Source organism: Hemibagrus wyckioides, linkage group LG11 (genome assembly GCF_019097595.1).
Source record: "Hemibagrus wyckioides isolate EC202008001 linkage group LG11, SWU_Hwy_1.0, whole genome shotgun sequence".
Classification (NCBI taxonomy): Eukaryota; Metazoa; Chordata; class Actinopteri; order Siluriformes; family Bagridae; genus Hemibagrus; species Hemibagrus wyckioides.
This window is the reverse complement of record NC_080720.1, coordinates 4,351,681-4,372,509: the sequence shown is the minus strand read 5'-3', so window position 1 is coordinate 4,372,509 and position 20,829 is coordinate 4,351,681. Positions and strand designations below refer to the sequence as shown.

The window sequence follows — 20,829 nt, the reverse complement described above, 5'->3', positions numbered from 1 at the left end:
CAAACAGTCGAAACTGACCAAATTGTTATATAATGCTCATTTACACTCACTGAGCACTTTATTAGGAACACCTGTACACCTCCTCATTCATGCAATTATCTATTTAGGCAATTGTGTGGCAGCAGGGCAATGCATAGAATCATGAAGATACAGGATTCAATTTTCAGCAGCTTTTTAACTGATGGTGCACACACACACACACACACACACACGCACTGCTTGTTTGTTTATGTATTATTTATTGTCTATAAACTATGAACTTAGATATATTAAAATGAGATAAATTCAAGCTCTCTGTCTTTTATTTATATATATATATATATATATATATATATATATATATATATATATATTTATATTTATATATATATATATATATATAAAAATCAGCCATAACATTGAAGTGAATAAGACTGATGATCTCCTCATCATGGCACCTGTTAGTGGGTGGGATATATTAGGCAGCAAGTCAACATTTTGTCCTCAGAGCTGATGTATTAGAAGCAGGAAAAATGGGCAAGCGTAAGGATTTAAGTTTAACAAAGGCCAAATTGTGATGGGCCCTTGTGTTTTGGGCCGTTCCCGGTCTGCAGTGGTCTGTATCTATCAAATGTGGTCCAAGGAAAGAACAGTGGTGAACCGGTGACAGGGTTCTGCTGGGAAATGCTGGAAAACATTGGGTCCTAATGTCTGATGCCTACCTAAGCATTATTACAGACCATGTACACCCTTTCATGGAAACAGTATTCCCTGATGGCTGTGGCCTCTTCAGCAGGATAATGCACCGTGCCACAATGCAAAAATGGTTCAGGAATGGTTTGATGAGCTCAACAAGAAGTTTGAGGTGTTGACCTGGCCTCCAAATTCCCCAGATCCCAATCCAATTGAGCATCTGTGGGATGTCCTATATATACTAATAAAAACTAAAAAAAAATCCTTAAAGTATACTCCCTGAATATAACAAATTTCAGGGACAATTATACATATCAAATCATATATTCAGGTTCAAATATGAACCTAAACCAAATTAACTATATCAGGTAATGGTACAATGCCTACTGTTTTTTTGTCGATGTTCTTAGGTTTATTTTGCTGTTGTTGTTTTTTTGTTGTTTTTTGCAATATTAATTGAAAGAATAAAGGTTCAGATGTAAAAAAAAAAATGTAATTATACAATTAATTATCCACATTTAAATTGAAGATATGCAGTATAATCAAACTTAACAAAAATATGTAAATAAATAATAACAGATAACAAATAAACAGACAAATAACTAACAAAAACAAAAGGAAAAAAAAAAACTAAATAATTCACAGTGTGCCATTGATTAAATCAGAATGTCGAGACAATAGCAGAGAAGATCTGTAGCTTTCTGTTGGATTTTATGGGTTCAAAAGGTTTTGTATTTCACAGAGGGAAGGGGAGATTTTAGGAAGTGAAAATTTAGAAAAGTTTTAAATTTATGTATGTAGAACTTATGTATCAATAAATATATATATGTAGACATCAAAATATAGAAGTTGACAATATATTCAAATGATGTGTCGCTATGGCTGGAAAAGAAAATTATGACCTTTAACGTGAAATTGTAAGATTCGTGAATAAAAAAAAAAATGAATCAATTTCCAAATTGTTGCTCTTAGATTTTTGTTTGTTTGTTTGTTTTTGTAATTGCAATAACATGAAACAATACAAAATAGATCACAATGGGGATCAATTACAGTCACAATATACAATAATTACAATAAAAAAATACACAATAATTACAGAATGGTAAAAACAAAAAACAAAGGACGATACAGAATCGATAAAACACGTTTTGTTTTGTTTTTCTTTAATTAAACACAATATTGTAAAAAAAAAAAAAAAGACTACTGACGCTGTTTAGTAGGACTACAATTCCCAGAAAGCTGACGAGACGCACGTCCGAACGTAATGACGTCATGAGGCAAGACGCACGGGCGACGTGTTCAGGTCGCGACAGGAAGTGTTTGAGCTGGAAGCTGTGATGTGTTGATTTTTGTTGTGTTGGCAAAAGGGAAAAGAACTGAACTGACTGATTGACTTTGAGGACATTGCCGATGCAGCAGGTGTGTAAACCATGTGTGTGTTTTAATATAAAATGTTTAAAGTGATCCTTGTGCTTTTCAAGGCTTTATAGAGTTTCTTACAGCGCTCTTGTGGTGATGTCAACACAGGCCTCAGGCTTCTGCAGAAAACACCAGCAGGTTTCTTTTTAGGATTAGAATTTGACCGGATCTTGAATCTTAAATCTTACGTCAGTAAAACATATATATCTATATATATTTCCTTTATTTATTTGTTCAAAAAATAAAACGCCTCTGCATTCACGTTCACATTTGCGTTATAAAGGACACTGAATGCCAGCTCTGCAGTCTTCTTATAACTTGATCTGGGTTCCTGATTCATTTACGCAGCCAGGCATTTCCTTATTGTTGATGTTTTCTCTACAGAAATCTAACACGGCTAGACTTCATCATTTTTATTTAGATTGAGGTACCTGGATATGTGTATGTCAGGCTGGGAATCACAAACATGGCCACTAATTCAGTTTACTTTGTAAGTGTGAATGCAACAGCTCTCATGATCAGAAACCTGAGGGTTATCAGATGCAGAGGGTTTGCTTTTTAACTATTATAACAGTCCTGGTGCAGATAGGGTTGCGAAATTCTGGGGATTTTTTTCAAGGCTGGAAACTATCCATGGGAAATAACAGGGATATATGGGAATTAATGGGAATAAACTGGGAATTTGCAAAATTGCAGGTTAGCCTATAACAGGGAACTTAAATGTAGTTGATATATATATCTCTTGCAGCATGATCTTGGTTAAAACAACAAGATTTAATGCAATTTCAGTTGAATTTCTGGAAATTTTCTGGAAATTTCCCGCCCCTTTGCAACCCTAGTGCAGACTGCTGTATTTATAAATATTGAACTACGTCATGGCATTAACGCTGGCTCTTGACACCTTTATTAATATTTTAGCACATCAGAGACTTGCCTTAAAGTGAATTAAGTAACATTAATTTGTGATTTGGGAAATCACAAGAAAGAATAAAAGGAATAGAATTGAATCATTTTTGCCAGATCGTTGTTGCGATCTTGATTCAGAAAGGTTCCAAAGGGTGTTGATTCATTTTCTGCATGCACAGTACAGGGAATGATAAACACGAAGCAGGAAAGCAGTAAGCAATCAACCAGAAGTCAATTTTGAATGGTCTTCTGTAGGAGGAATACATAAACACAAAATTAGATACAGAATTTCAAGCCGAAGCAAAGCCGTGATAAGAAATGGGAACCCCTATGAGCAATACATAAAACAGCAATGTAATAAAGCTAAAATAAAAAAGTTAAAGTTTTATTTTCTATGGTGCTTTTAACAACAGACAAGCAGATTTACAGAAATATATAAATTCCAGATAGTTAATCTAAAAATTTCATTTTCCTCTATTGATCAAGCCAGAGGTGACAATATGATCAAATAAAGTTAAAATGTATTAAAACAAAAGAATAATGAAAAATAAATAATAACTAAATAAATATAGATAACTATAGATGAAAATGAACAAATAAAAACAAATGTAGGTGCACAATATTAAACATAAGCAAAAATGCTGAGAGAGCATTATAATCATGATAATGATTATTATAATGATCATAATAAGCAAATGAACTGAGCAATAAAAGCAAACTTGTAATAAGTAAAATAGTCTTAAGTAATGATTTAGTCGGTTATAATCATTGAGAATGTACTTGCTAGGTTTAAATAAAGATCACCCTAAGTCAACAGCTTTAGGGTTCCATCTCAATGCTGCATGAAAACCTGATTTTCTGTGATGAGTAAAATTATCTATCTGCGTGTGTGTGTGTGTTTCTCAGTATGTTGCCCACCACAGCGTTCTCCCCTCAGAAACAGACCAATGGCAGCCTGAACTCCCGCGATGCCGCCCGACACACCGCCGGCGCTAAGCGCTACAAGTACCTGCGGCGCCTAGTTCACTTCAAACAGATGGACTTTGAGTTCGCCATGTGGCAGATGCTCTACCTGTTCACCTCGCCGCAGAGAGTGTACCGCAACTTCCACTACCGCAAACAGACCAAAGACCAGTGGGCTCGCGATGACCCCGCCTTCCTCGTGCTGCTCAGCATCTGGCTGTGCGGTCAGTATACACACACACAAACTGATCATAAGTTAAACATTCCACCCTAATATCACTGTAATTTTTATTTGATGGGTGGCAATAATATATGGGCATCAAATTAGGGTAGAGTTCGTGTCTTATTTTGGACAAATCTGAAGCATCATCAGTACATGCACACAACAAGGGCGATTTATTTTTAAATCGGATAAATAAATGATAAAATCTTGTGGCATTATTGACCGATTACATATCACTAGCTAGTTTTTATTTGCTTGCTTTCCACAAAATACAAGCACACATGAATAAAAAGGATGATAAGGACACACAGAAAATTATGTTAAATTAATTACGCAGTTTTGATACGAAGCTTCAGTGCAACAACACTTTAAATATCAGCTTGCAGACAGGAAAATATCAAAACAATGGCTTGGTTGATGTACTGATTTTGGTGTAACACTCGAAACATTTTTGCACGCATGACATATAGTCAGCTCTAGAATTATTGGATTTAAAATTGTTATTTCAAGTGAAATTTGTTTAGTGTGTGTGAAAGTAAAACTTTTATCATTTAATTATTTTTTTGTATTATTTAATGTGTATTTTTTTTCCTCCACAGTGTCCACTGTAGGCTTCGGTCTGGTGTTAGATATGGGGTTTGTGGAGACGCTGAAGCTCTTACTGTGGGTCGTGTTCATCGACTGCATCGGCGTCGGCCTGCTCATCTCCACCCTCATGTGGTGAGTCGGAGCCCATGCCTGAATACCAGGGGTCCATCAGGCAGAGACACGGAGGCTCTGTTTGTATATTTGTTGTTTATGAAATTGAGATGGATGGATAGGAATTGGAAATTGAAATAGAGTAATAACTTAATAATTAATAGCATTTGTTTTTGGTTTCTAGCACTATAAGAAAAAAGAGAGTGATTAAAAGCCACATTTATCTGTACACTGTAAAACATTTCAGCAAATGAAAATATCTTGAATATATATTAAAATCCATGTAGAGCTTTCCACTATAAGACTCCATTCAGTTAGAACCTACCTCTTTCTAAAAAAAATACTTAAACTAGTAGTAGAGTTTTAGACTTCTATGAAGTTTTAGTAGTCTATGACCCGGTGAACCAGTGTCGCTGTATTCAATACTTCAGACACTTTTGTATGTTTCTTTTGTGCATACAATAAACCAGACACATGACTACTAAACCTACACCTACCTACTAAACCTGTTTCCATCCACTTATACTGATTTCAGACATGGTACAGTCTTGTCCTATAGGCAGCTGTTTTGTTTTTAATCATTTATTTAAAAAAAAGTAGGTTTGTAAAAATCATCTGAAAACAGGACAAATATCACAGTTAGAAATATTAAAGTAATCTGTACATATTCAAGATATTTTCTTTATTATGTATTTATTCATATTTTGAACAATACAGATAACCAGCACTCCATCATATGGGTGTGCGTTACAGCACATTTCTATAAGACAGACTGTGCAGCCACATGAAGCCATATGAAACAGGAAGCTTGTAAATTAAAGGTAGCTCAAGTGGTTAAGGCTCTGGAAGATCGGGGGTTCAAGCCCCAGCACTGCCAAGTTGGCACTGTTGGGCCCTTGAGCAAGGCCCTTAACCCTCTCTGCTCCAGGGGCGCTGTATCAGGGCTGACGCTGCACTCTGACTCCAACCTCTAAGGATGGGATATGCGAAGAAAGAATTTCACTGTGCTGTAATGTATTTGTGACACATAAAAGCCATTCCTATTCTGTTTCTAGTGATCATTATATTACTGCAACAGCCATAAAAAAAACCCTTGTCTCTGTGGCACATCAGACTCCGTAGACAGCAAAGAAAACACACTGACATCCAACCAATCTGGAAATGCGTGTGTCTCTTCTCACCTGTCAATCATGTCTGTCAGTTCAGAAAGCTTCACCATTTTAGAGCAGCACTTGTTCACGTGACTCGGGGACGTGGTGTATAACGGTGAAATGATGGCATGCATTTAAAAAAACACTTTTAGGTTTATTAAGATTAGGTGTCATTACGTTACCTAGGTATGGTTGATATCTGAATTTCTGTTTATTTTTTACTCTGAGCCCATGCTTTCATTCCCGCCCATGTTCACAAAGCTCCGCCCCCAGGAATTACATTGGCATGTTGAGTAGATTGTCCGTAAAACACACACCACACACACAAGCAGAACCAGAATGAGCCAGTTCTCCAGACATTTATTTTTTTTAAATACACATCTGCTAAGGCCATGGATCAGGGTATTTTATTCCAGTTTTTTTGTGCAAGTAAGAAATCACTTATTGCACCTTTAACTGTTAATAGTTAATAGAGTAATATCATAAAACAGGACTCTAAGGTGAGATGTGCATCCAAAGAAACCGTAATCCAGATCACAGAATGCACATAGTATCATGTTTAATAACTGTGTGTGTGTGTGTGTGTGTGTAGGATTGTCAGTAATAAATACCTGATGAAGCATCCCATTAGGGATTACGATGTGGAATGGGGCTACGCCTTCGACGTGCATCTGAACGCGTTCTACCCTCTGCTGATCATCTTACACTTCCTCCAGCTGTTCTTCATCAACCGTGAGTCTTCATTCCTTCAGTACACACTTCTCCAGGAGACACATGATGTTAAGATAACTTCGTAAGCTGGATATTTGTCATACAACATCAGACTGTGAGTGCACGCTCTATTACCGGGAGGTGGTTTGAATTCTATATGGTCAGGACATCATGCGTTATTAAAAATTATTTATAAAATTTGGCCATGCTCTCAGAGTGGGAGGGGCATGCTCTCTTTTCCCTATTAATCACAGGGATCCTTACCGATCAGAGGCATCATGTATACAGAAGCTTGTAGATAGAAGTTTCTGCCAATTGTGTTACAGCATCCAGCACCACTGCAGTTAAAAAAAAAGCCGTGGCTGGTTGGTTTCTAGTGTCTCAGGGTGTTAATCTTCGTCATCCCCACCTAGCTTGAGGAAATGTAATGGTGCACGTAACAATATGGTCTTGTAACATCTGATCCTAAATTTCCCTTCATGGCTCAATAAAGTACATCTATCCCTCTATCTGCCTATCACACTAGACCACTTGAGTATAAATGAATCAATTTACTGATTCTTATAGATATTCTTTATTTATGATGATGTGTAATGTGCGATTATTTTAAAGGAAAAGTAACTCATGGTTACTTTATAAACATCTAGAGATTAATACTGTGTTTAAGAAGGTCTGATTTTGTGTGTTGGATATGAACAGGGTTTTTGTTTTGTTTTACTTAATGGATGTTTCATGGACGATCACAGGAAGTAAGTACACTAATACTAGAGCTGACGTGAAAGTAAAACATTGTTGTTCGTGTCACTGGATCTTACCATTACCCTAGAGGGCGCTGTGTTATTCTGACGTGTAAGCAGACAGCACTCAGATGAGTATGATGTCTCTGTGCAGAGTAAATGAGTGTGTTTGTTTTACAGACATTGTGGTGATCAACTCCGACTGGTTCGTGGGATATTTCGTGGGCAACACCTTGTGGCTGATCGCCATCGGCTACTACATATACATCACATTCCTCGGCTACAACGGTAAGCACCCGTGAGCCTCGATTATAGCAGATGCGATTTCTCCTCCATGTGTGTGTCTGTGTAACGAATGTTGCAAAACTCTGAGGAAAATGTGACGTTTTAAAGACCACATATGCCAAACCCTAAAGTACATTTAACTATTTAGAGCAATAAGATAGTACAGTTAAAGTACCAGATAAAGTACCAGATATACAGGAAATTGTTATAATAGTTATTGCAGATACGGCCACATACTGTGGGAAGAGCACAATAATTAACAATTTTCCAGAGCAGGGAGTGTACTTTTCCATTTGCTCCATCCCACAAGGAAGACACAACACGACGATATTTAAAATATATCAGAGATATCACGGAGTATGCTTGATCTAGCATTTATTACTACAGTCCTGGTATCCTAGAGAGACTGTTTTTATGACAGTAATGGTAGCCTTTCACTAGTGTGGACATATGATTTGAAATATTCTGTAATTTTGTGACAGTCACATGATGTACATAATGATAAGAGTTTAACCTCCTGTCCCCGTCTGTGTGTTTAAGCTCTCCCCTTCCTGAAGAACACGGTGGTTCTGCTCTACCCGTTCACTCTGCTCGGACTCCTCTACGTCCTCTCCGTCACACTGGGCTGGAACTTCACTAAAGGCCTCTGCTGGTTCTATAAGTACAGGGTGCAGTAAGGACACACTCGCGCTTAACGGCACTTTCAGTGTGGATTCTTCTACTCTCAGAGACTCACACATTCTCACTGTCACTTCCTGGACTTTTGTATACTTTGTAAATAAACTGTTTGTAGGTAAAGACGAGAAAGAATGTGGGAAATGTTTATAATGTGTTCTTTTTTATTTTAAGCTTGATTTATTTAACTGATCTGATTTGGTGAAAAGCTGAGGTTTGAATGTAGACTTTAATGTGTTATGATGGAATATGTTTGAGGATATTTCATGCTCCTTGGACAGAACAAGTCTAATAAACAGGTTTTTACACTTCTGCAGTTCTTCACTTATTCTGCAGTCTTTATTTATTTAAATATTAGTTTTTTGGTTATATGGTGTTTTCCTTAACAGTCCTCACAGAATCAGTTATAAATAATATTTTAATTAAATAGTTACGTTAAAGATATTATTTAAGAATCATTTGTCTAGGATTGGTTCAGGAAATCTATAAGGTCATTATTTTTGTTTTATATTTATATACATTTTGTCTGAAATGTTTGTTTTAATGCTTTCTGCATTTGTCTGTCAATAAAAATAGATTATATTAATTTCTATAAAAATTATGTCACAGAGAAATGTTTGAAGGGTCAGTGCAGTAATATAAGAAATATATATGACCTTTAGCTAAAACATATTGAAAGTTGTCTTGCATAAATGCAAGAAACAGAAGCAAGTGTCCAGAAGAACTAAATGCAGGTTCTCCATGATGTTTGGAAAACTTACATGGTCAATTCTTTAGAAAACTGTGTAAGTGTAGCTTGATGTAAAGCTGATCCAGTTTTAACTGAGGCTTGTTATCGTCCATTTCTCCTAGTAAGGTGTAGGAAGAGCTCACAATCAGCTGTATTTATGCACAATAAATCAGACATCTTGCTAATATAAAGATTTTATGATTTATTTAAAAGAAATAGTGAATACATATCCAGCTATATAAACATACTAGTTAAGTCAACAGAAACACTGATATTTCATTTAATAGATTTCTTATTGACATGATTCTCTCATTAACTAATCCCATATCTGCTTCCTGGAATCAAACAACAGTATATAAGTTATAGACAAGTTATCTTATCTCATCTTATCTTAACACAGATTCATGAAAGATTATAATATAAATAAAATAAACCAGAAATCAGTGTTGACTAACAGTTCCAACTTATAAAAGGCAAGTAGAAGAAAAGTGTATGACGGTATCTGATGACATTGTTCTGGTGGTCAGGAACAGTGAAACAGAACTAAATGTCTTTATTTCTTCTTCAAAAAAACATTGAATGGAGTGCTTTCATTATTCTTTACCCTAACAACAAAATAAATCTGCACAGACTGAACAGCCCAACATCTTTTTAGCAACTCCACACCCCTTTTGCTGTTGTTTAAAGCGATTGTGCATTACATGCTGTATATACAAAGGTGTATCAAATAAAATCTACAGTGACTTGTATGTGGAATTTGTGTTAATAACACTAAACACAATTTTGTATTGTGTAAGTTTTATAAACGAAGCAAACAAGAACATAATGATGAATGCACTGCATCTCAATGAAACAATGTTTGCTTGGAAACAGCTCTTCCTGTCAACGTACAGCACAATCAGGATGCCATAAGATTCAAATGTAGACATGAGAAAATAGTGTGAGGGTTCTACATTAATGCTGATTAAGAAAGGAAAATGGAGTAAAAGGAAGTAAATGAATTGTTTTGTCTCATGTGAGTGCAAACATCAGAAAAGTATGATCAACCCTTTAGATGATAATGCAGCTCTTTTGCTTATCTAATTCTTTTTTGCTACTTTCATACAGATCCATGAGAGCCTTATACTCATGGTGATGTTTGTCAGTCAATTCTTGTATGTGATGTTTATGTTCTGCCTCTCGGTTCTCCTCAGCTCTCCTTCTAGCCTCATCCTGATATTTGGTCTCCATTTCTTTCATTTTGCTCTCATAAATATTTTTCATTTCTTCACGGGCTCGGTCTTCTTGTTCTTTTCTTACATTATCTTCTTTCTCTCTCCTTTTTATCTCCTCTTGTCTTTCTGCTTCTATCTCCTCTTTCCTTCTCTTTAGTCTCTGTCTCTCCTCTTCCCTTCTTTCATTTTCCTCTTGGATTCTTTTATACCATTCTTCTTTCCTTATTTTTTCCCGTTCCTCATACTCCTGTGTTATATTCTTTTTTCTTTCCGTATACTCTTTCTCTATTTGCTCTCGTTTCCTCCTTTCTGTTTTTTGCCACTCATTTCTCTCTCGTTCTATTTCCTTTTCAAATTTTTTCCTCATTTGCTCCTGATTTTCCTCTTGTGCTCTCAGTTCTTCAGCATGTCTCTGTTTAGTTCTCTTGTCTTCATCATCCCTCTCTCTCATCTGCTTTGTCCATCGCATCTCCCGTTCTCCCAGTTTCCTTTCGATTTCTTCCTTAATTTCATTTTTATCATTTTCTGCCTCTTTTATTTTTCTCTTCCAGTTTTCTCTCTCTTCTTCCTGTTCTTTTCTTCTCTTTTGCTCTTCCTCATCTCTCCTTCTGACCTCTTCTTCCTGTTTGAGTTTTAGTTTTGTAATTTCTTCTTTTTGTTCTTGCTCAAAGCGTTCTTTAATCTCTCTCTCTCTCTCTGCCCTTTTTCTGTCCTCCTCTTCTCTTTCAGTTTGCTGTTGGAAAAATTTAGCTTTTTGAGTTTCTAGTTCTTTCTTCATCTCATCCATCATGCGTTTATTTTCTTCAGTCTGTCGTTTTTCCTCTTCTTCTCTTCTTTGGTTCTCTCTTTTCCATTTCTCTTTCTGTTCTTCTTCTCTCTTCTCATATTCTTGCCTCAGTGCTTCTTCCTTCTCTTTAAATATGTTTTCTCTTTTACGTCTTTCCTCTTCCAACATCTCTCTCTCTTTATCCATATTCTTCCTCACCTGTTCCAGTTCTTCTTCATATCTGACCTTCAGAGCCTCTTTTTCAGCTTGCATTTTATCCTTTATATCTTTTAGCATCTGCTTTTGTTTCTGTTGTATCGACATCTCCAGCATCTCAAACATCTCATTAGTAAAGTAATTGTCTCTGTTGAAATTTATCATTTCTTCAATCATTTGGAGAAGCTTGTTAACTTGAGTGGTATCTTCTGTATTGTTATTAAACAAATGAACTCTTCCACCACAGTCTCTGATAAAAGTGTTCAAATATGTATTATTAATGGTTTTGAGATACTCTTCAAGTGTTTTATTTTTCAGTTTATCTCCTCCAGTAAACAGCACTATACTGTACTTTGCAGCCTCAGGACCAAACATCTTCTTAATCAGATTCACTGTTACTTTCTCATCCTCAGTAAACCTTCCCACACTCAGCACAATGATGAAGGCATGGGGTCCTGGTGCCAGCATTGAGACACACTTCACTATTTCTTCTGTTACCTCTTCATTAGAGAGTGTGGTGTCAAAGAGTCCTGGAGTGTCCACAACAGCTACTGATCTGCCCTGCACTTCTCCAATGCCCTTCTGACACTTTCTTGTCATATATATCAAGCTCATGCTACTCTCAAATTCTTCTCTTCCTAGAATGGTGTTTCCTGTTGCACTTTTCCCATTTCCGGTTTTCCCAATCAGTAATAATCTCAAACAATTGGAGTCAGAGCTTTTACTCTCAGCACCTGAAATTGAAAAAGTGATGTATTTTAATTTAACATCTGATTTCAAATTGAATATTTATATTAATATTCTGATGAAAAATCCACCATGTTGTAACGAAATATCTTTGATAGGAAACTCTGATAGTTTTGACAGTTATCTACTCCCCATGAGGAAAACATTTTTGATTTGATTTGTTATTGCTTGTTTGTGTTTGGTTGTTTTGTCCGATTGTTTGACGTTGGATTTTGTTTTTTACTTTATTTAAAAACTTAAAGAGCTCAAACCTTTCCTTATGGTTACTGAGGTTAATATTAGGGACAGATTTAGGTATAGCATTAGCTGCATTAATAATTATATCACAAGGATAGCATTAGTGTGTGTGTGTGTAAGAGAGAGAGATTATTATAACCAAATATTAAGAAGACTGAAACTGGCAAGACTTCAGTATGACTATGAAAGTATAAAATACAGTGAGGGAAAAAATTATTTGATCCCCTGCTGATTCTGTACATTTGCCCACTGACAAAGAAATGATCAGTCCGTAATTTTGATGGTAGGTTTATTTGAACAGTGAGAGGCAGAATAACAACAAAAAAAATCCAGAAAACCGCATTTCAGAAAAGTTCTACATTGATTTGCATTTTAATGAGTGAAATAAGTATTTGATCCCCTATCAGTCAGAAAGATTTCTGGCTCCCAGGTGTCTTTTATACAGGTAAGGAGCTGAGATTACAGTAGGAGCACTCTCGGGGAGTGCTCTTAATCTCAGCTCGTTACCTGTATGAAAGACACCTGTCCACAGAAGGAAGCAACCAATCAGATTCCAAACTCTCCATCATGGCCAAGACCAAAGAGCTGTCCATGGATGTCAGGGACAAGATTGTAGACCTACACAAGACTGGAATGAGCTACAAGACCATCGCCAAGCAGCTTGGTGAGAAGGTGACAACAGTTGGTGCGATTATTCCCAAATGGAAGAAACACAAAAGGACTGTCAATCTTCCTCGGCCTGGGGCTCCATGCAAGATCTCACCTCATGGAGTTTCAATGATCATGAGAATGGTGAGGAATCAGCCCAGAATTACACTGGAGGATTTTGTCAATGATCTCAAGGCAGCTGGGACCACAGTCACCAAGAAAACAATTGGTAACACACTACGCCGTGAAAGACTGAAATCCAGTAGCACCCGCAAGGTCCCCCTGCTAAAGAAAGCACATGTACAGGACCATCTGAAGTTTGCCAGTGAACATCTGAATGATTCAGAGGAGAACTGGGTGAAAGTGTTGTGGTCAAAATCCAGCTCTTTGGCATCAACTCAACTCACCATGTTTGGAGGAGGAGGAATGCTGTCTGTGACTCCAAGAAGACCATCCCCACTGTTAAACATGGAGGTGGAAACATTATGCTTTGGGGGTGTTTTTCTGCTAAGGGGACAGGACAACTGCACCGCATCAAAGGGACGATGGACGGAGCCATGTACCATCAAATCTTGAGTGAGAACCTCCTTCCCTCAGCCAGGGCATTGATAATGGGTCGTGGATGGATATTCCAGCCTGACAATGACCCAAAACACACAGCCAAGGCAACAAAGGAGTGGTTCAGAAAGAAGCACAGTAAGGTCCTGTAGTGGCCTAGCCAGTCTCCAGACCGTAATCCCATAGCAAATCTGTGGAGGGAGCTGAAGGGTCAGCCACAAAACCTTAATGACTTGGAGAGGATCTGCAAAGAGGAGTGGGCCCAAATTCCTTGAGATGTGAGATGTGTGCAAACCTGGTGGCCAACTACAAGAAATGTCTGACGTCTGTGATTGCCAACAAGGGTTTGCCACCAAGTACTAAGTCATGTTTTGCAAAGGGGTCAAATACTTATTTCACTCAATAAAATGCAAATCAATGTATAACTTTTTTGAAATGTGTTTTAATGATTTTTTTGTTGTTATTCTGTCTCTCACTGTTCAGATAAACCTACCATTAAAATTACAGACTGATCATTTCTTTGTCAGTGGGCAAACATACAAAAAATGCAGGGGATCAAATATTTTTTTCCCTCACTGTATTTGTGTACATAGATGAAATGAAAAAATAAATGAATATAATTGTCTACTAATATAGAAATTAAATAATCTATAATTAATAATCTTTTATGTTTCAGATATAAAAACTACTCACATGTTCCCTGTTGTTTTGCTTCAAGTTGCCTGATTCTGTTCCTCAATTCGGCCAGTTCCTCCTCTAGTGGCTGTTTAGCTTCATCTTTCTGTGCCTCAATATACATTTGGAGAGAATAAATCTTCTTCATATTTGTTACTCGTTCCAACAGTTCTGCCACCTGCTTCTGTCTATGGTTTTTTTCTTTCTCTAAGATCATATATCTGTCCCCACACAGGCGTCGAAGTTCTTCCATTTCTGAATTTAGCTCTACAAGGTTAATTGCAGCAGCTTCATTATAGTTCTTGTTGGTAAAAAGAACTACACTGTGATCACAGACCCTTGAACCAAATGTTCTCTGAATCGTCTCGATTTCTCCTTTCTCATCATCTGTGACAGGACCAACAGGAACGAGGAAAAGAAAAGCGTGGACAGGATTATCAAGAGAGATACAACAGAGAATCGCATGCCTCACTTCCTCGTCTGAGAGCTGAGTGTTGTAGAGAGCTGGCATCACCTCCAGCCGGAGACTGTGACCACAGACTTCTCCGGTCTTCACATTCTCTAATATCAGATCTGATATGGAGGTCTTCAGTGCTTCATCACTTCCACACAACACCAAGTTCAACACTGGCAATGAAATGGAAGGGAAATTGCAAAATAAAACATTAATGACAGCTGTGAAAAAAAAATTCTGTTGAACAAGGCTCTGTTGTAAAACTGCTCTACACTGATTCAAATCCATAATTAATGATTTAAAAAAAAAAGAAAGAAAATAGATTTAATAGATTTCATTTATTCAAATTCATATCTATAAATATATAGAATAATTTGTTATTCATACATTCATGCATATCTAATTTTTTTTTTTAAATAAAATTTGATGAAATTATTGCTCAAATATTTTAGGCAAAAACCCAAATCCTGAAATGGGTTACTCCTGTATCTGCAAGATTTTATGCATTGTGGTGCTGTCACATGGCAACTGCATAAAAAAAACGGTTGTGCAGGTGTTCCTATTAAAATGGATACTGAGTGTATACACTAAATATAATAAATAAAATAAAATGTTTACACACCAATGTTAAAATTGCAGGTTTTTCTGATTTAAAAAAAAGGAAAATGCAACCTGTATTTCCTCCTCAATCAAAATTCTTCCTTTTCACATTTGTTACTTTTATGTTCATACTTTGACATTTTACTAGTTTGCAATTTAGAAACTGGAAACTATATTGTATTTATTGTTATTAGTCTATTTATTTAAATTAGGCTCTGCCCTTTTAACTCTAACATCTCTTTTTTATAATTAGCAGAACACACATTAAATACTCACTCCTTGCCGTGTGTTCTCCAGTCTTTTTCTCTGATAGCAATGCAGTTAAACCTTGAATTAAATGAATAACAAGAAAAAACATTAACAAATTGGTAGTAAAATAAAGTTTTAATATTCTTTCAGCAGAATGGTGATAACAGGGTTTTAAGCTTTCAGCCTACAAAATTTTAATTTTAAAATGTAAAAAAAAGGTGGCATGGTGGCTTAGTTCGCCTCAAACATCCAGCGTCCTGGGTTCGAGTCTCGTTCCCGCTCACTGTGTGTGGAGTGTGCATGTTCTCCCTGTGACTGGTGGGTTTCCTCCAGGTGCTCCGGTTTCCTCCCACAGTCCAAAGACATGCTTCTAGGCTGATTGGAGTCTCTAAATTGCCCGTAGTGTGTGACTACGTGAGTGAATAAGAGTGTGTGTGTGTCCTGAGATGGATTGGCACTCCGTCCAGGGTGTATCCTGCCTTGATGCCCGATGACGCACAGGCTCCCCGTGATAAGTGGTACAGACAATGAAATGAAATGAAAATGTAAAAAAATTTAAGAAAAAAGAGGCAGTACTGCTCACTCTACTGTACTGTACTTGGAAAATGGATTTTCCTGAAGATTCATTTGGCTTAATGCTTAAACAAGTCAAAGTAGACTTGTGTGAACTTGTGTAATTTTACTCAAGACATTTCCCATTAAGAATGAATTCTGTTTTGTGCGGAAAGAAAGATCTGCTGTTGTCTTCTCTCCCGCAGTCTCAAGGTTTTCAACATGCTGCAGCAGAAAAATCTACACACTCTTTCAGTTCCTCGGGTTTTAATGGTGAGTTAAATAAATGAGCTGCATTGATGAAGGTGATGTACGTTCCTTCCACAAGTCCACTGGCTCTCTCACTGTGCTGCATGACTGAATCTTCAATCTCAAATGCAGCTTTTTCCAGTATAACATTTCCTACCATGCTGGTGTTTTTGAGACTCTCTGCCTTCATGAGCTGAGAATGTGTGTACGTGTGTATGTGTGTGTGTGTGTGTGTGTGTGTGTGTTTTGCCATTTCAAAATGAACGTAGTTTCACTTACTTTCGGGAGGTGGGCTCTTACTTTTCCTCCTCCTCCTAGGCTTTGCTGCATCTGTGCAGAAATCACATAATGCAAAAAAATTAAGGGCACAGTTTACTCAAAATCAGTTTACTCAAAAAAAAACATTGTTATGCATTTAGAGAGTTAAATACACACAAGACAAACACATAACATTGTTTTTGTGTCTTATAAACTAAAGCACACTGAAGCCACTATGAACAAATGTCCAGAAATAGCCAGAAAAAGAAAGAAAAAGAAAAGCAAAACACAGAAACCTGATAAAAATTTAAACCAAAATGATTGACAGAATTAAATTGGCCTCCAAATTCCACACATCTCAATCCAATCGAGCATCTGTGAGATACGCTGGACGAACAAGTCCGATCCATGGAGGCCCCACGTCGCAACTTAGAGGACTTTAAGGATCTGCTGCTAACATCTTGGTGCCAGATACCACAGAATACCTTCAGGGATCTAGTGGAGTCCATGCCTGCATCTTAAAATCCTCCTCTAAATGAAATGAGTGTAGACTTGTGTCTAACACACAAATGCGTTTTTAAGTTGCGTATGGTGCCGAAAATAATATTTTTCCAAGCAGTTAGAGTCGTGCAGAGCTACTTGTTCCAGGAGTAAATGTTATATGCGCTGCTTTTAGATACTTTGCGGTAAGGCGGTGAAGTGAGGTAGCCTCAAGATACTTAGCGAGTTCTTTTAGACAGTAACTCTTGTATCCAGATGATGTGGGTAAAACAGTTAAAGTATAAACTAAACGAATTAATATATAGCTACAGATACAGATGGATAATTAAACAATAAGCAAATAAACAAACAAACCATTTTTGCGTGATGTTCTTATTTACAAGTTTGAGTACGTTTTATTTATAATAAATAAAATTATGCCCCACTATCCCCTACAGATTTTAGATTTTTTTTTTAGCAAATCTATATCTTATAAAAGACAGGCACCAGACAGACTGTCCATAGTAAATGTATTTCTCATGCTCAAAGAACAGCACAGCAGCAATGCTCCTATAAGACAGAATTAAGTCTGCACCACCATCTTAATGCTTATGTTTGTGTCAGATTGGGTATGGTTCACATGCGGAAGTGAATATCAGGTGTATGTTGTGAAAAGCACAAGGAAAAAGTTTTAGGGAAAAAAGTGATATCCACTGCAGCCAATGTGTGTCATTTCAGTTTAGTCATATAATCAGAAATACATACTGATGTATCTGCTGGACTGTTACATTCCCTGTATCACTTCATATTGTTAACTTCCTCAATGATGCGATGAAATGCGGCACTGATATTTTGTGCTTATAGCGAGAAATATCTGAGATATTCATGTAATGCCTTGATTTTAATAGTTCATTATTTATTTTAAGAAAATGGAAATAACAGCTTGCTTATTCTATAGTAGACACAGAAATCCTGTGCATTAAATAAATACGCCACTTCTGGAAGAACTCTTAAACCTGAGCCTCTTCTTTTTTCTTTTTTTTTTTTTAGAATTTCACAAAACCCTTAGAAATTAGTTTCACTTTCTCAAGCAGACCATCAAGACTCATCGCTCCTAAAACATCGCTCAGTTACAAGATATTTGCTTATATCTATCAGAAATAAATGGTAAATTAGCCATTAAAACAAAGTAACGAAGTTAGTTAAATTAAAGATAAATTCAATCCATACCTTTGTCGGAAGCCATTTTCTATCAATCGCGCGAGATTAAAAAAAAAAGGAAAGTTACATGTTCAATAACATGAAGTATTGTTTCTAGAGTTTGATCACTACTAGGGAAAAAGACCCATTATGAATTTTACTAAAGCGTTTAAAATGTCACTTAAAGAGTGCTGAAAGCACGGTTAATCTAACCGGATGTAAATGTTTGGGGCGCGTCTTTAAGACACTTAGCGGTAATTGTGTCAAAAGCGGAAAATGAGCGTCCCCCAGATCCAAGACCACCAAAAAACTGAACTTTCTACGAAAAGATCATCTTAAATAAATGAGTAACAAAACGAAAACACAACAATTTACAATATTTACAAATACTTTTTAAAATCCTTTATATTTAAAATGGATAATATCGACACGCATAAGATAAAAAAATTAAGCCAAATAAAAATAAAGATCAGTTTCTATTACTGTAGAATTTTAAAGTGATTGGTCCTTAAATAAGATCTGTCAGTATAACTGTGCTAGGAGGAGACTTCGATTCTTTATAAAATGGACATTTATATGGTTTTTATTCTATCAACAGTTCAATTTGGTGGAAAATTAAACCCACTTGCATGAGTTATCAAAACCCTGATACCTCAGCCGGTCAGCTGTCCAGCTATAGGCCAGTATCAAACCTCCCCTTTACCTTTAAGATCCTAAAAGGTTTTAGCAAAGCAGTTCATACCTAAATAGAAAAACATGCATGAAATATATCAGTCAGGATTTAGGCCTCATCATAGCACATAGACGGCACTGGTTTAAGTGGTAAATGACCTGTTACTGGCCTCTGACCAGGCTTGTGTGTCCCTGCTGGTTTTGCTTGACCTTAATGCAGCTTTTGACACCATTGATAATATTCTATTTGATAGATCTTATTTGGCTGATCGTTATCAATTTGTAGATGTAAATGGTGACTTTTCGACACATACAAAGGTTAAGTTCAGTGTTCAAAAGCTCATTAGAAAAGAAATTGTCCCTCTTGAAATTTATCATTTCTTCAATCATTTGGAGAAGCTTGTTAACTTGTTCAGTATCTTGTATTGTTATTAAACAAATGAACTCTTCCACCACAGTCTCTGATAAGTGTTCAAATATGTATTATTAATGGTTTTGAGAAAATCTTCAAATCTTTTATTTTTTAGTTTATCTCCTCCAGTAAACAGCACTATACTGTACTTTGTAGCCTCAGGACCAAACATCTTCTTAATCAGATTCAGTGTTACTTTCTCATCTTCAGTAAACCTTCCCACACTCAGCACAATGATGAAGGCATGGGGTCCTGGTGCCAGCATTTCTCACATTTCAGATATTTTACACTAGAGATAGTGTAATTACTTCAGCAATCACAGGAAGTTACTCACAGGAAGTGAGTACACTAAGAGTAGAGCTGACATGAAAGTAAAAACTTTGTTGTTCGCGTCACTGAATCTTACCATTACCCTAAAGTGAGCAGTAGAGGGCGCTGTTTTATTCAGATGTGTAGGCAGACCGCACTCGTCCATAACAATACAGGCATCTTCAGATATGATCTCTCTGTGCAGAGTAAATGAGTGTGTTTGTTTTACAGACATTGTGGTGATCAACTATTGCAGATACGGCCACATACTGTAGGGAAAGCTCAATAATTAACAGTTTTCCAGAGCAGGGAGTGTACTTTTCCATTTGCTCCATCCCACAAGGAAGACACAACACGACGATATTTAAAATATATCAGAGATATCACGGAGTATGCTTGATCTAGCATTTATTACTACAGTCCTGGTATCCTAGAGAGACTGTTTTTATGACAGTAATGGTAGCCTTTCACTAGTGTGGACATATGATTTGAAATATTCTGTAATTTTGTGACAGTCACATGATGTACATAATGATAAGAGTTTAACCTCCTGTCCCCGTCTGTGTGTTTAAGCTCTCCCCTTCCTGAAGAACACGGTGGTTCTGCTCTACCCGTTCACTCTGCTCGGACTCCTCTACATCCTCTCCGTCACACTGGGCTGGAACTTCACTAAAGGCCTCTGCTGGTTCTATAAGTACAGGGTGCAGTAAGGACACACTCGCGCTTAACGGCACTTTCAGTGTGGATTCTTCTACTCTCAGAGACTCACACATTCTCCCTGTCACTTCCTGGACTTTTGTATACTTTGTAATAAACTGTTTGTAGGTAAAGACGAGAAAGAATGTGGGAAATGTTTATAATGTGTTCTTTTTTATTTTAAGCTTGATTTATTTAACTGATCTGATTTGGTGAAAAGCTGAGGTTTGAATGTAGACTTTAATGTGTTATGATGGAATATGTTTGAGGATATTTCATGCTCCTTGGACAGAACAAGTCTAATAAACAGGTTTTTACACTTCTGCAGTTCTTCACTTATTCTGCAGTCTTTATTTATTTAAATATTAGTTTTTGTATCACTCCTGATCAATAATCTCATGTCTGAGCGATATACTAAATTGGTTATATGGTGTTTTCCTTAACAGTCCTCACAGAATCGGTTATA

The 20,829-nt window shown here is 36.7% G+C and overlaps 2 protein-coding genes across 4 annotated transcripts; one reads left to right on the top strand and one right to left on the bottom strand.

The window, feature by feature from the left end:
* The first annotated feature begins 1,955 nt into the window (after nt 1-1,955).
* unc50 (unc-50 homolog (C. elegans)) lies at nt 1,956-8,749 on the top strand. The gene is made up of 6 exons (XM_058403627.1): nt 1,956-2,091; nt 3,904-4,184; nt 4,783-4,903; nt 6,626-6,765; nt 7,662-7,769; nt 8,307-8,749. The coding sequence occupies exons 2-6, from the start codon at nt 3,905-3,907 to the stop codon at nt 8,441-8,443; spliced, it is 786 nt and encodes a 261-aa protein (XP_058259610.1). The 5' UTR covers nt 1,956-2,091; nt 3,904; the 3' UTR covers nt 8,444-8,749.
* Nucleotides 8,750-9,368: 619 nt separating this feature from the next.
* On the bottom strand, nt 9,369-18,501 carry LOC131361950 (trichohyalin-like). Of its 3 annotated transcripts, none has more exons than XM_058403599.1 (5): nt 18,305-18,501; nt 16,616-16,666; nt 15,563-15,613; nt 14,251-14,859; nt 9,370-12,101 (listed from the first exon to the last, which is right to left on the bottom strand). In XM_058403599.1, the coding sequence occupies exons 1-5, from the start codon at nt 18,318-18,320 to the stop codon at nt 10,222-10,224; spliced, it is 2,607 nt and encodes an 868-aa protein (XP_058259582.1). In that variant the 5' UTR covers nt 18,321-18,501; the 3' UTR covers nt 9,370-10,221. The 3 variants fall into 3 exon arrangements, with proteins under 3 accessions (XP_058259583.1, XP_058259582.1, XP_058259584.1); XM_058403601.1 differs by lacking the exon at nt 18,305-18,501 and adding an exon at nt 16,891-17,252; XM_058403600.1 differs by lacking the exon at nt 15,563-15,613 and having other exon boundaries at nt 9,369-12,101.
* Nucleotides 18,502-20,829: the final 2,328 nt, after the last annotated feature.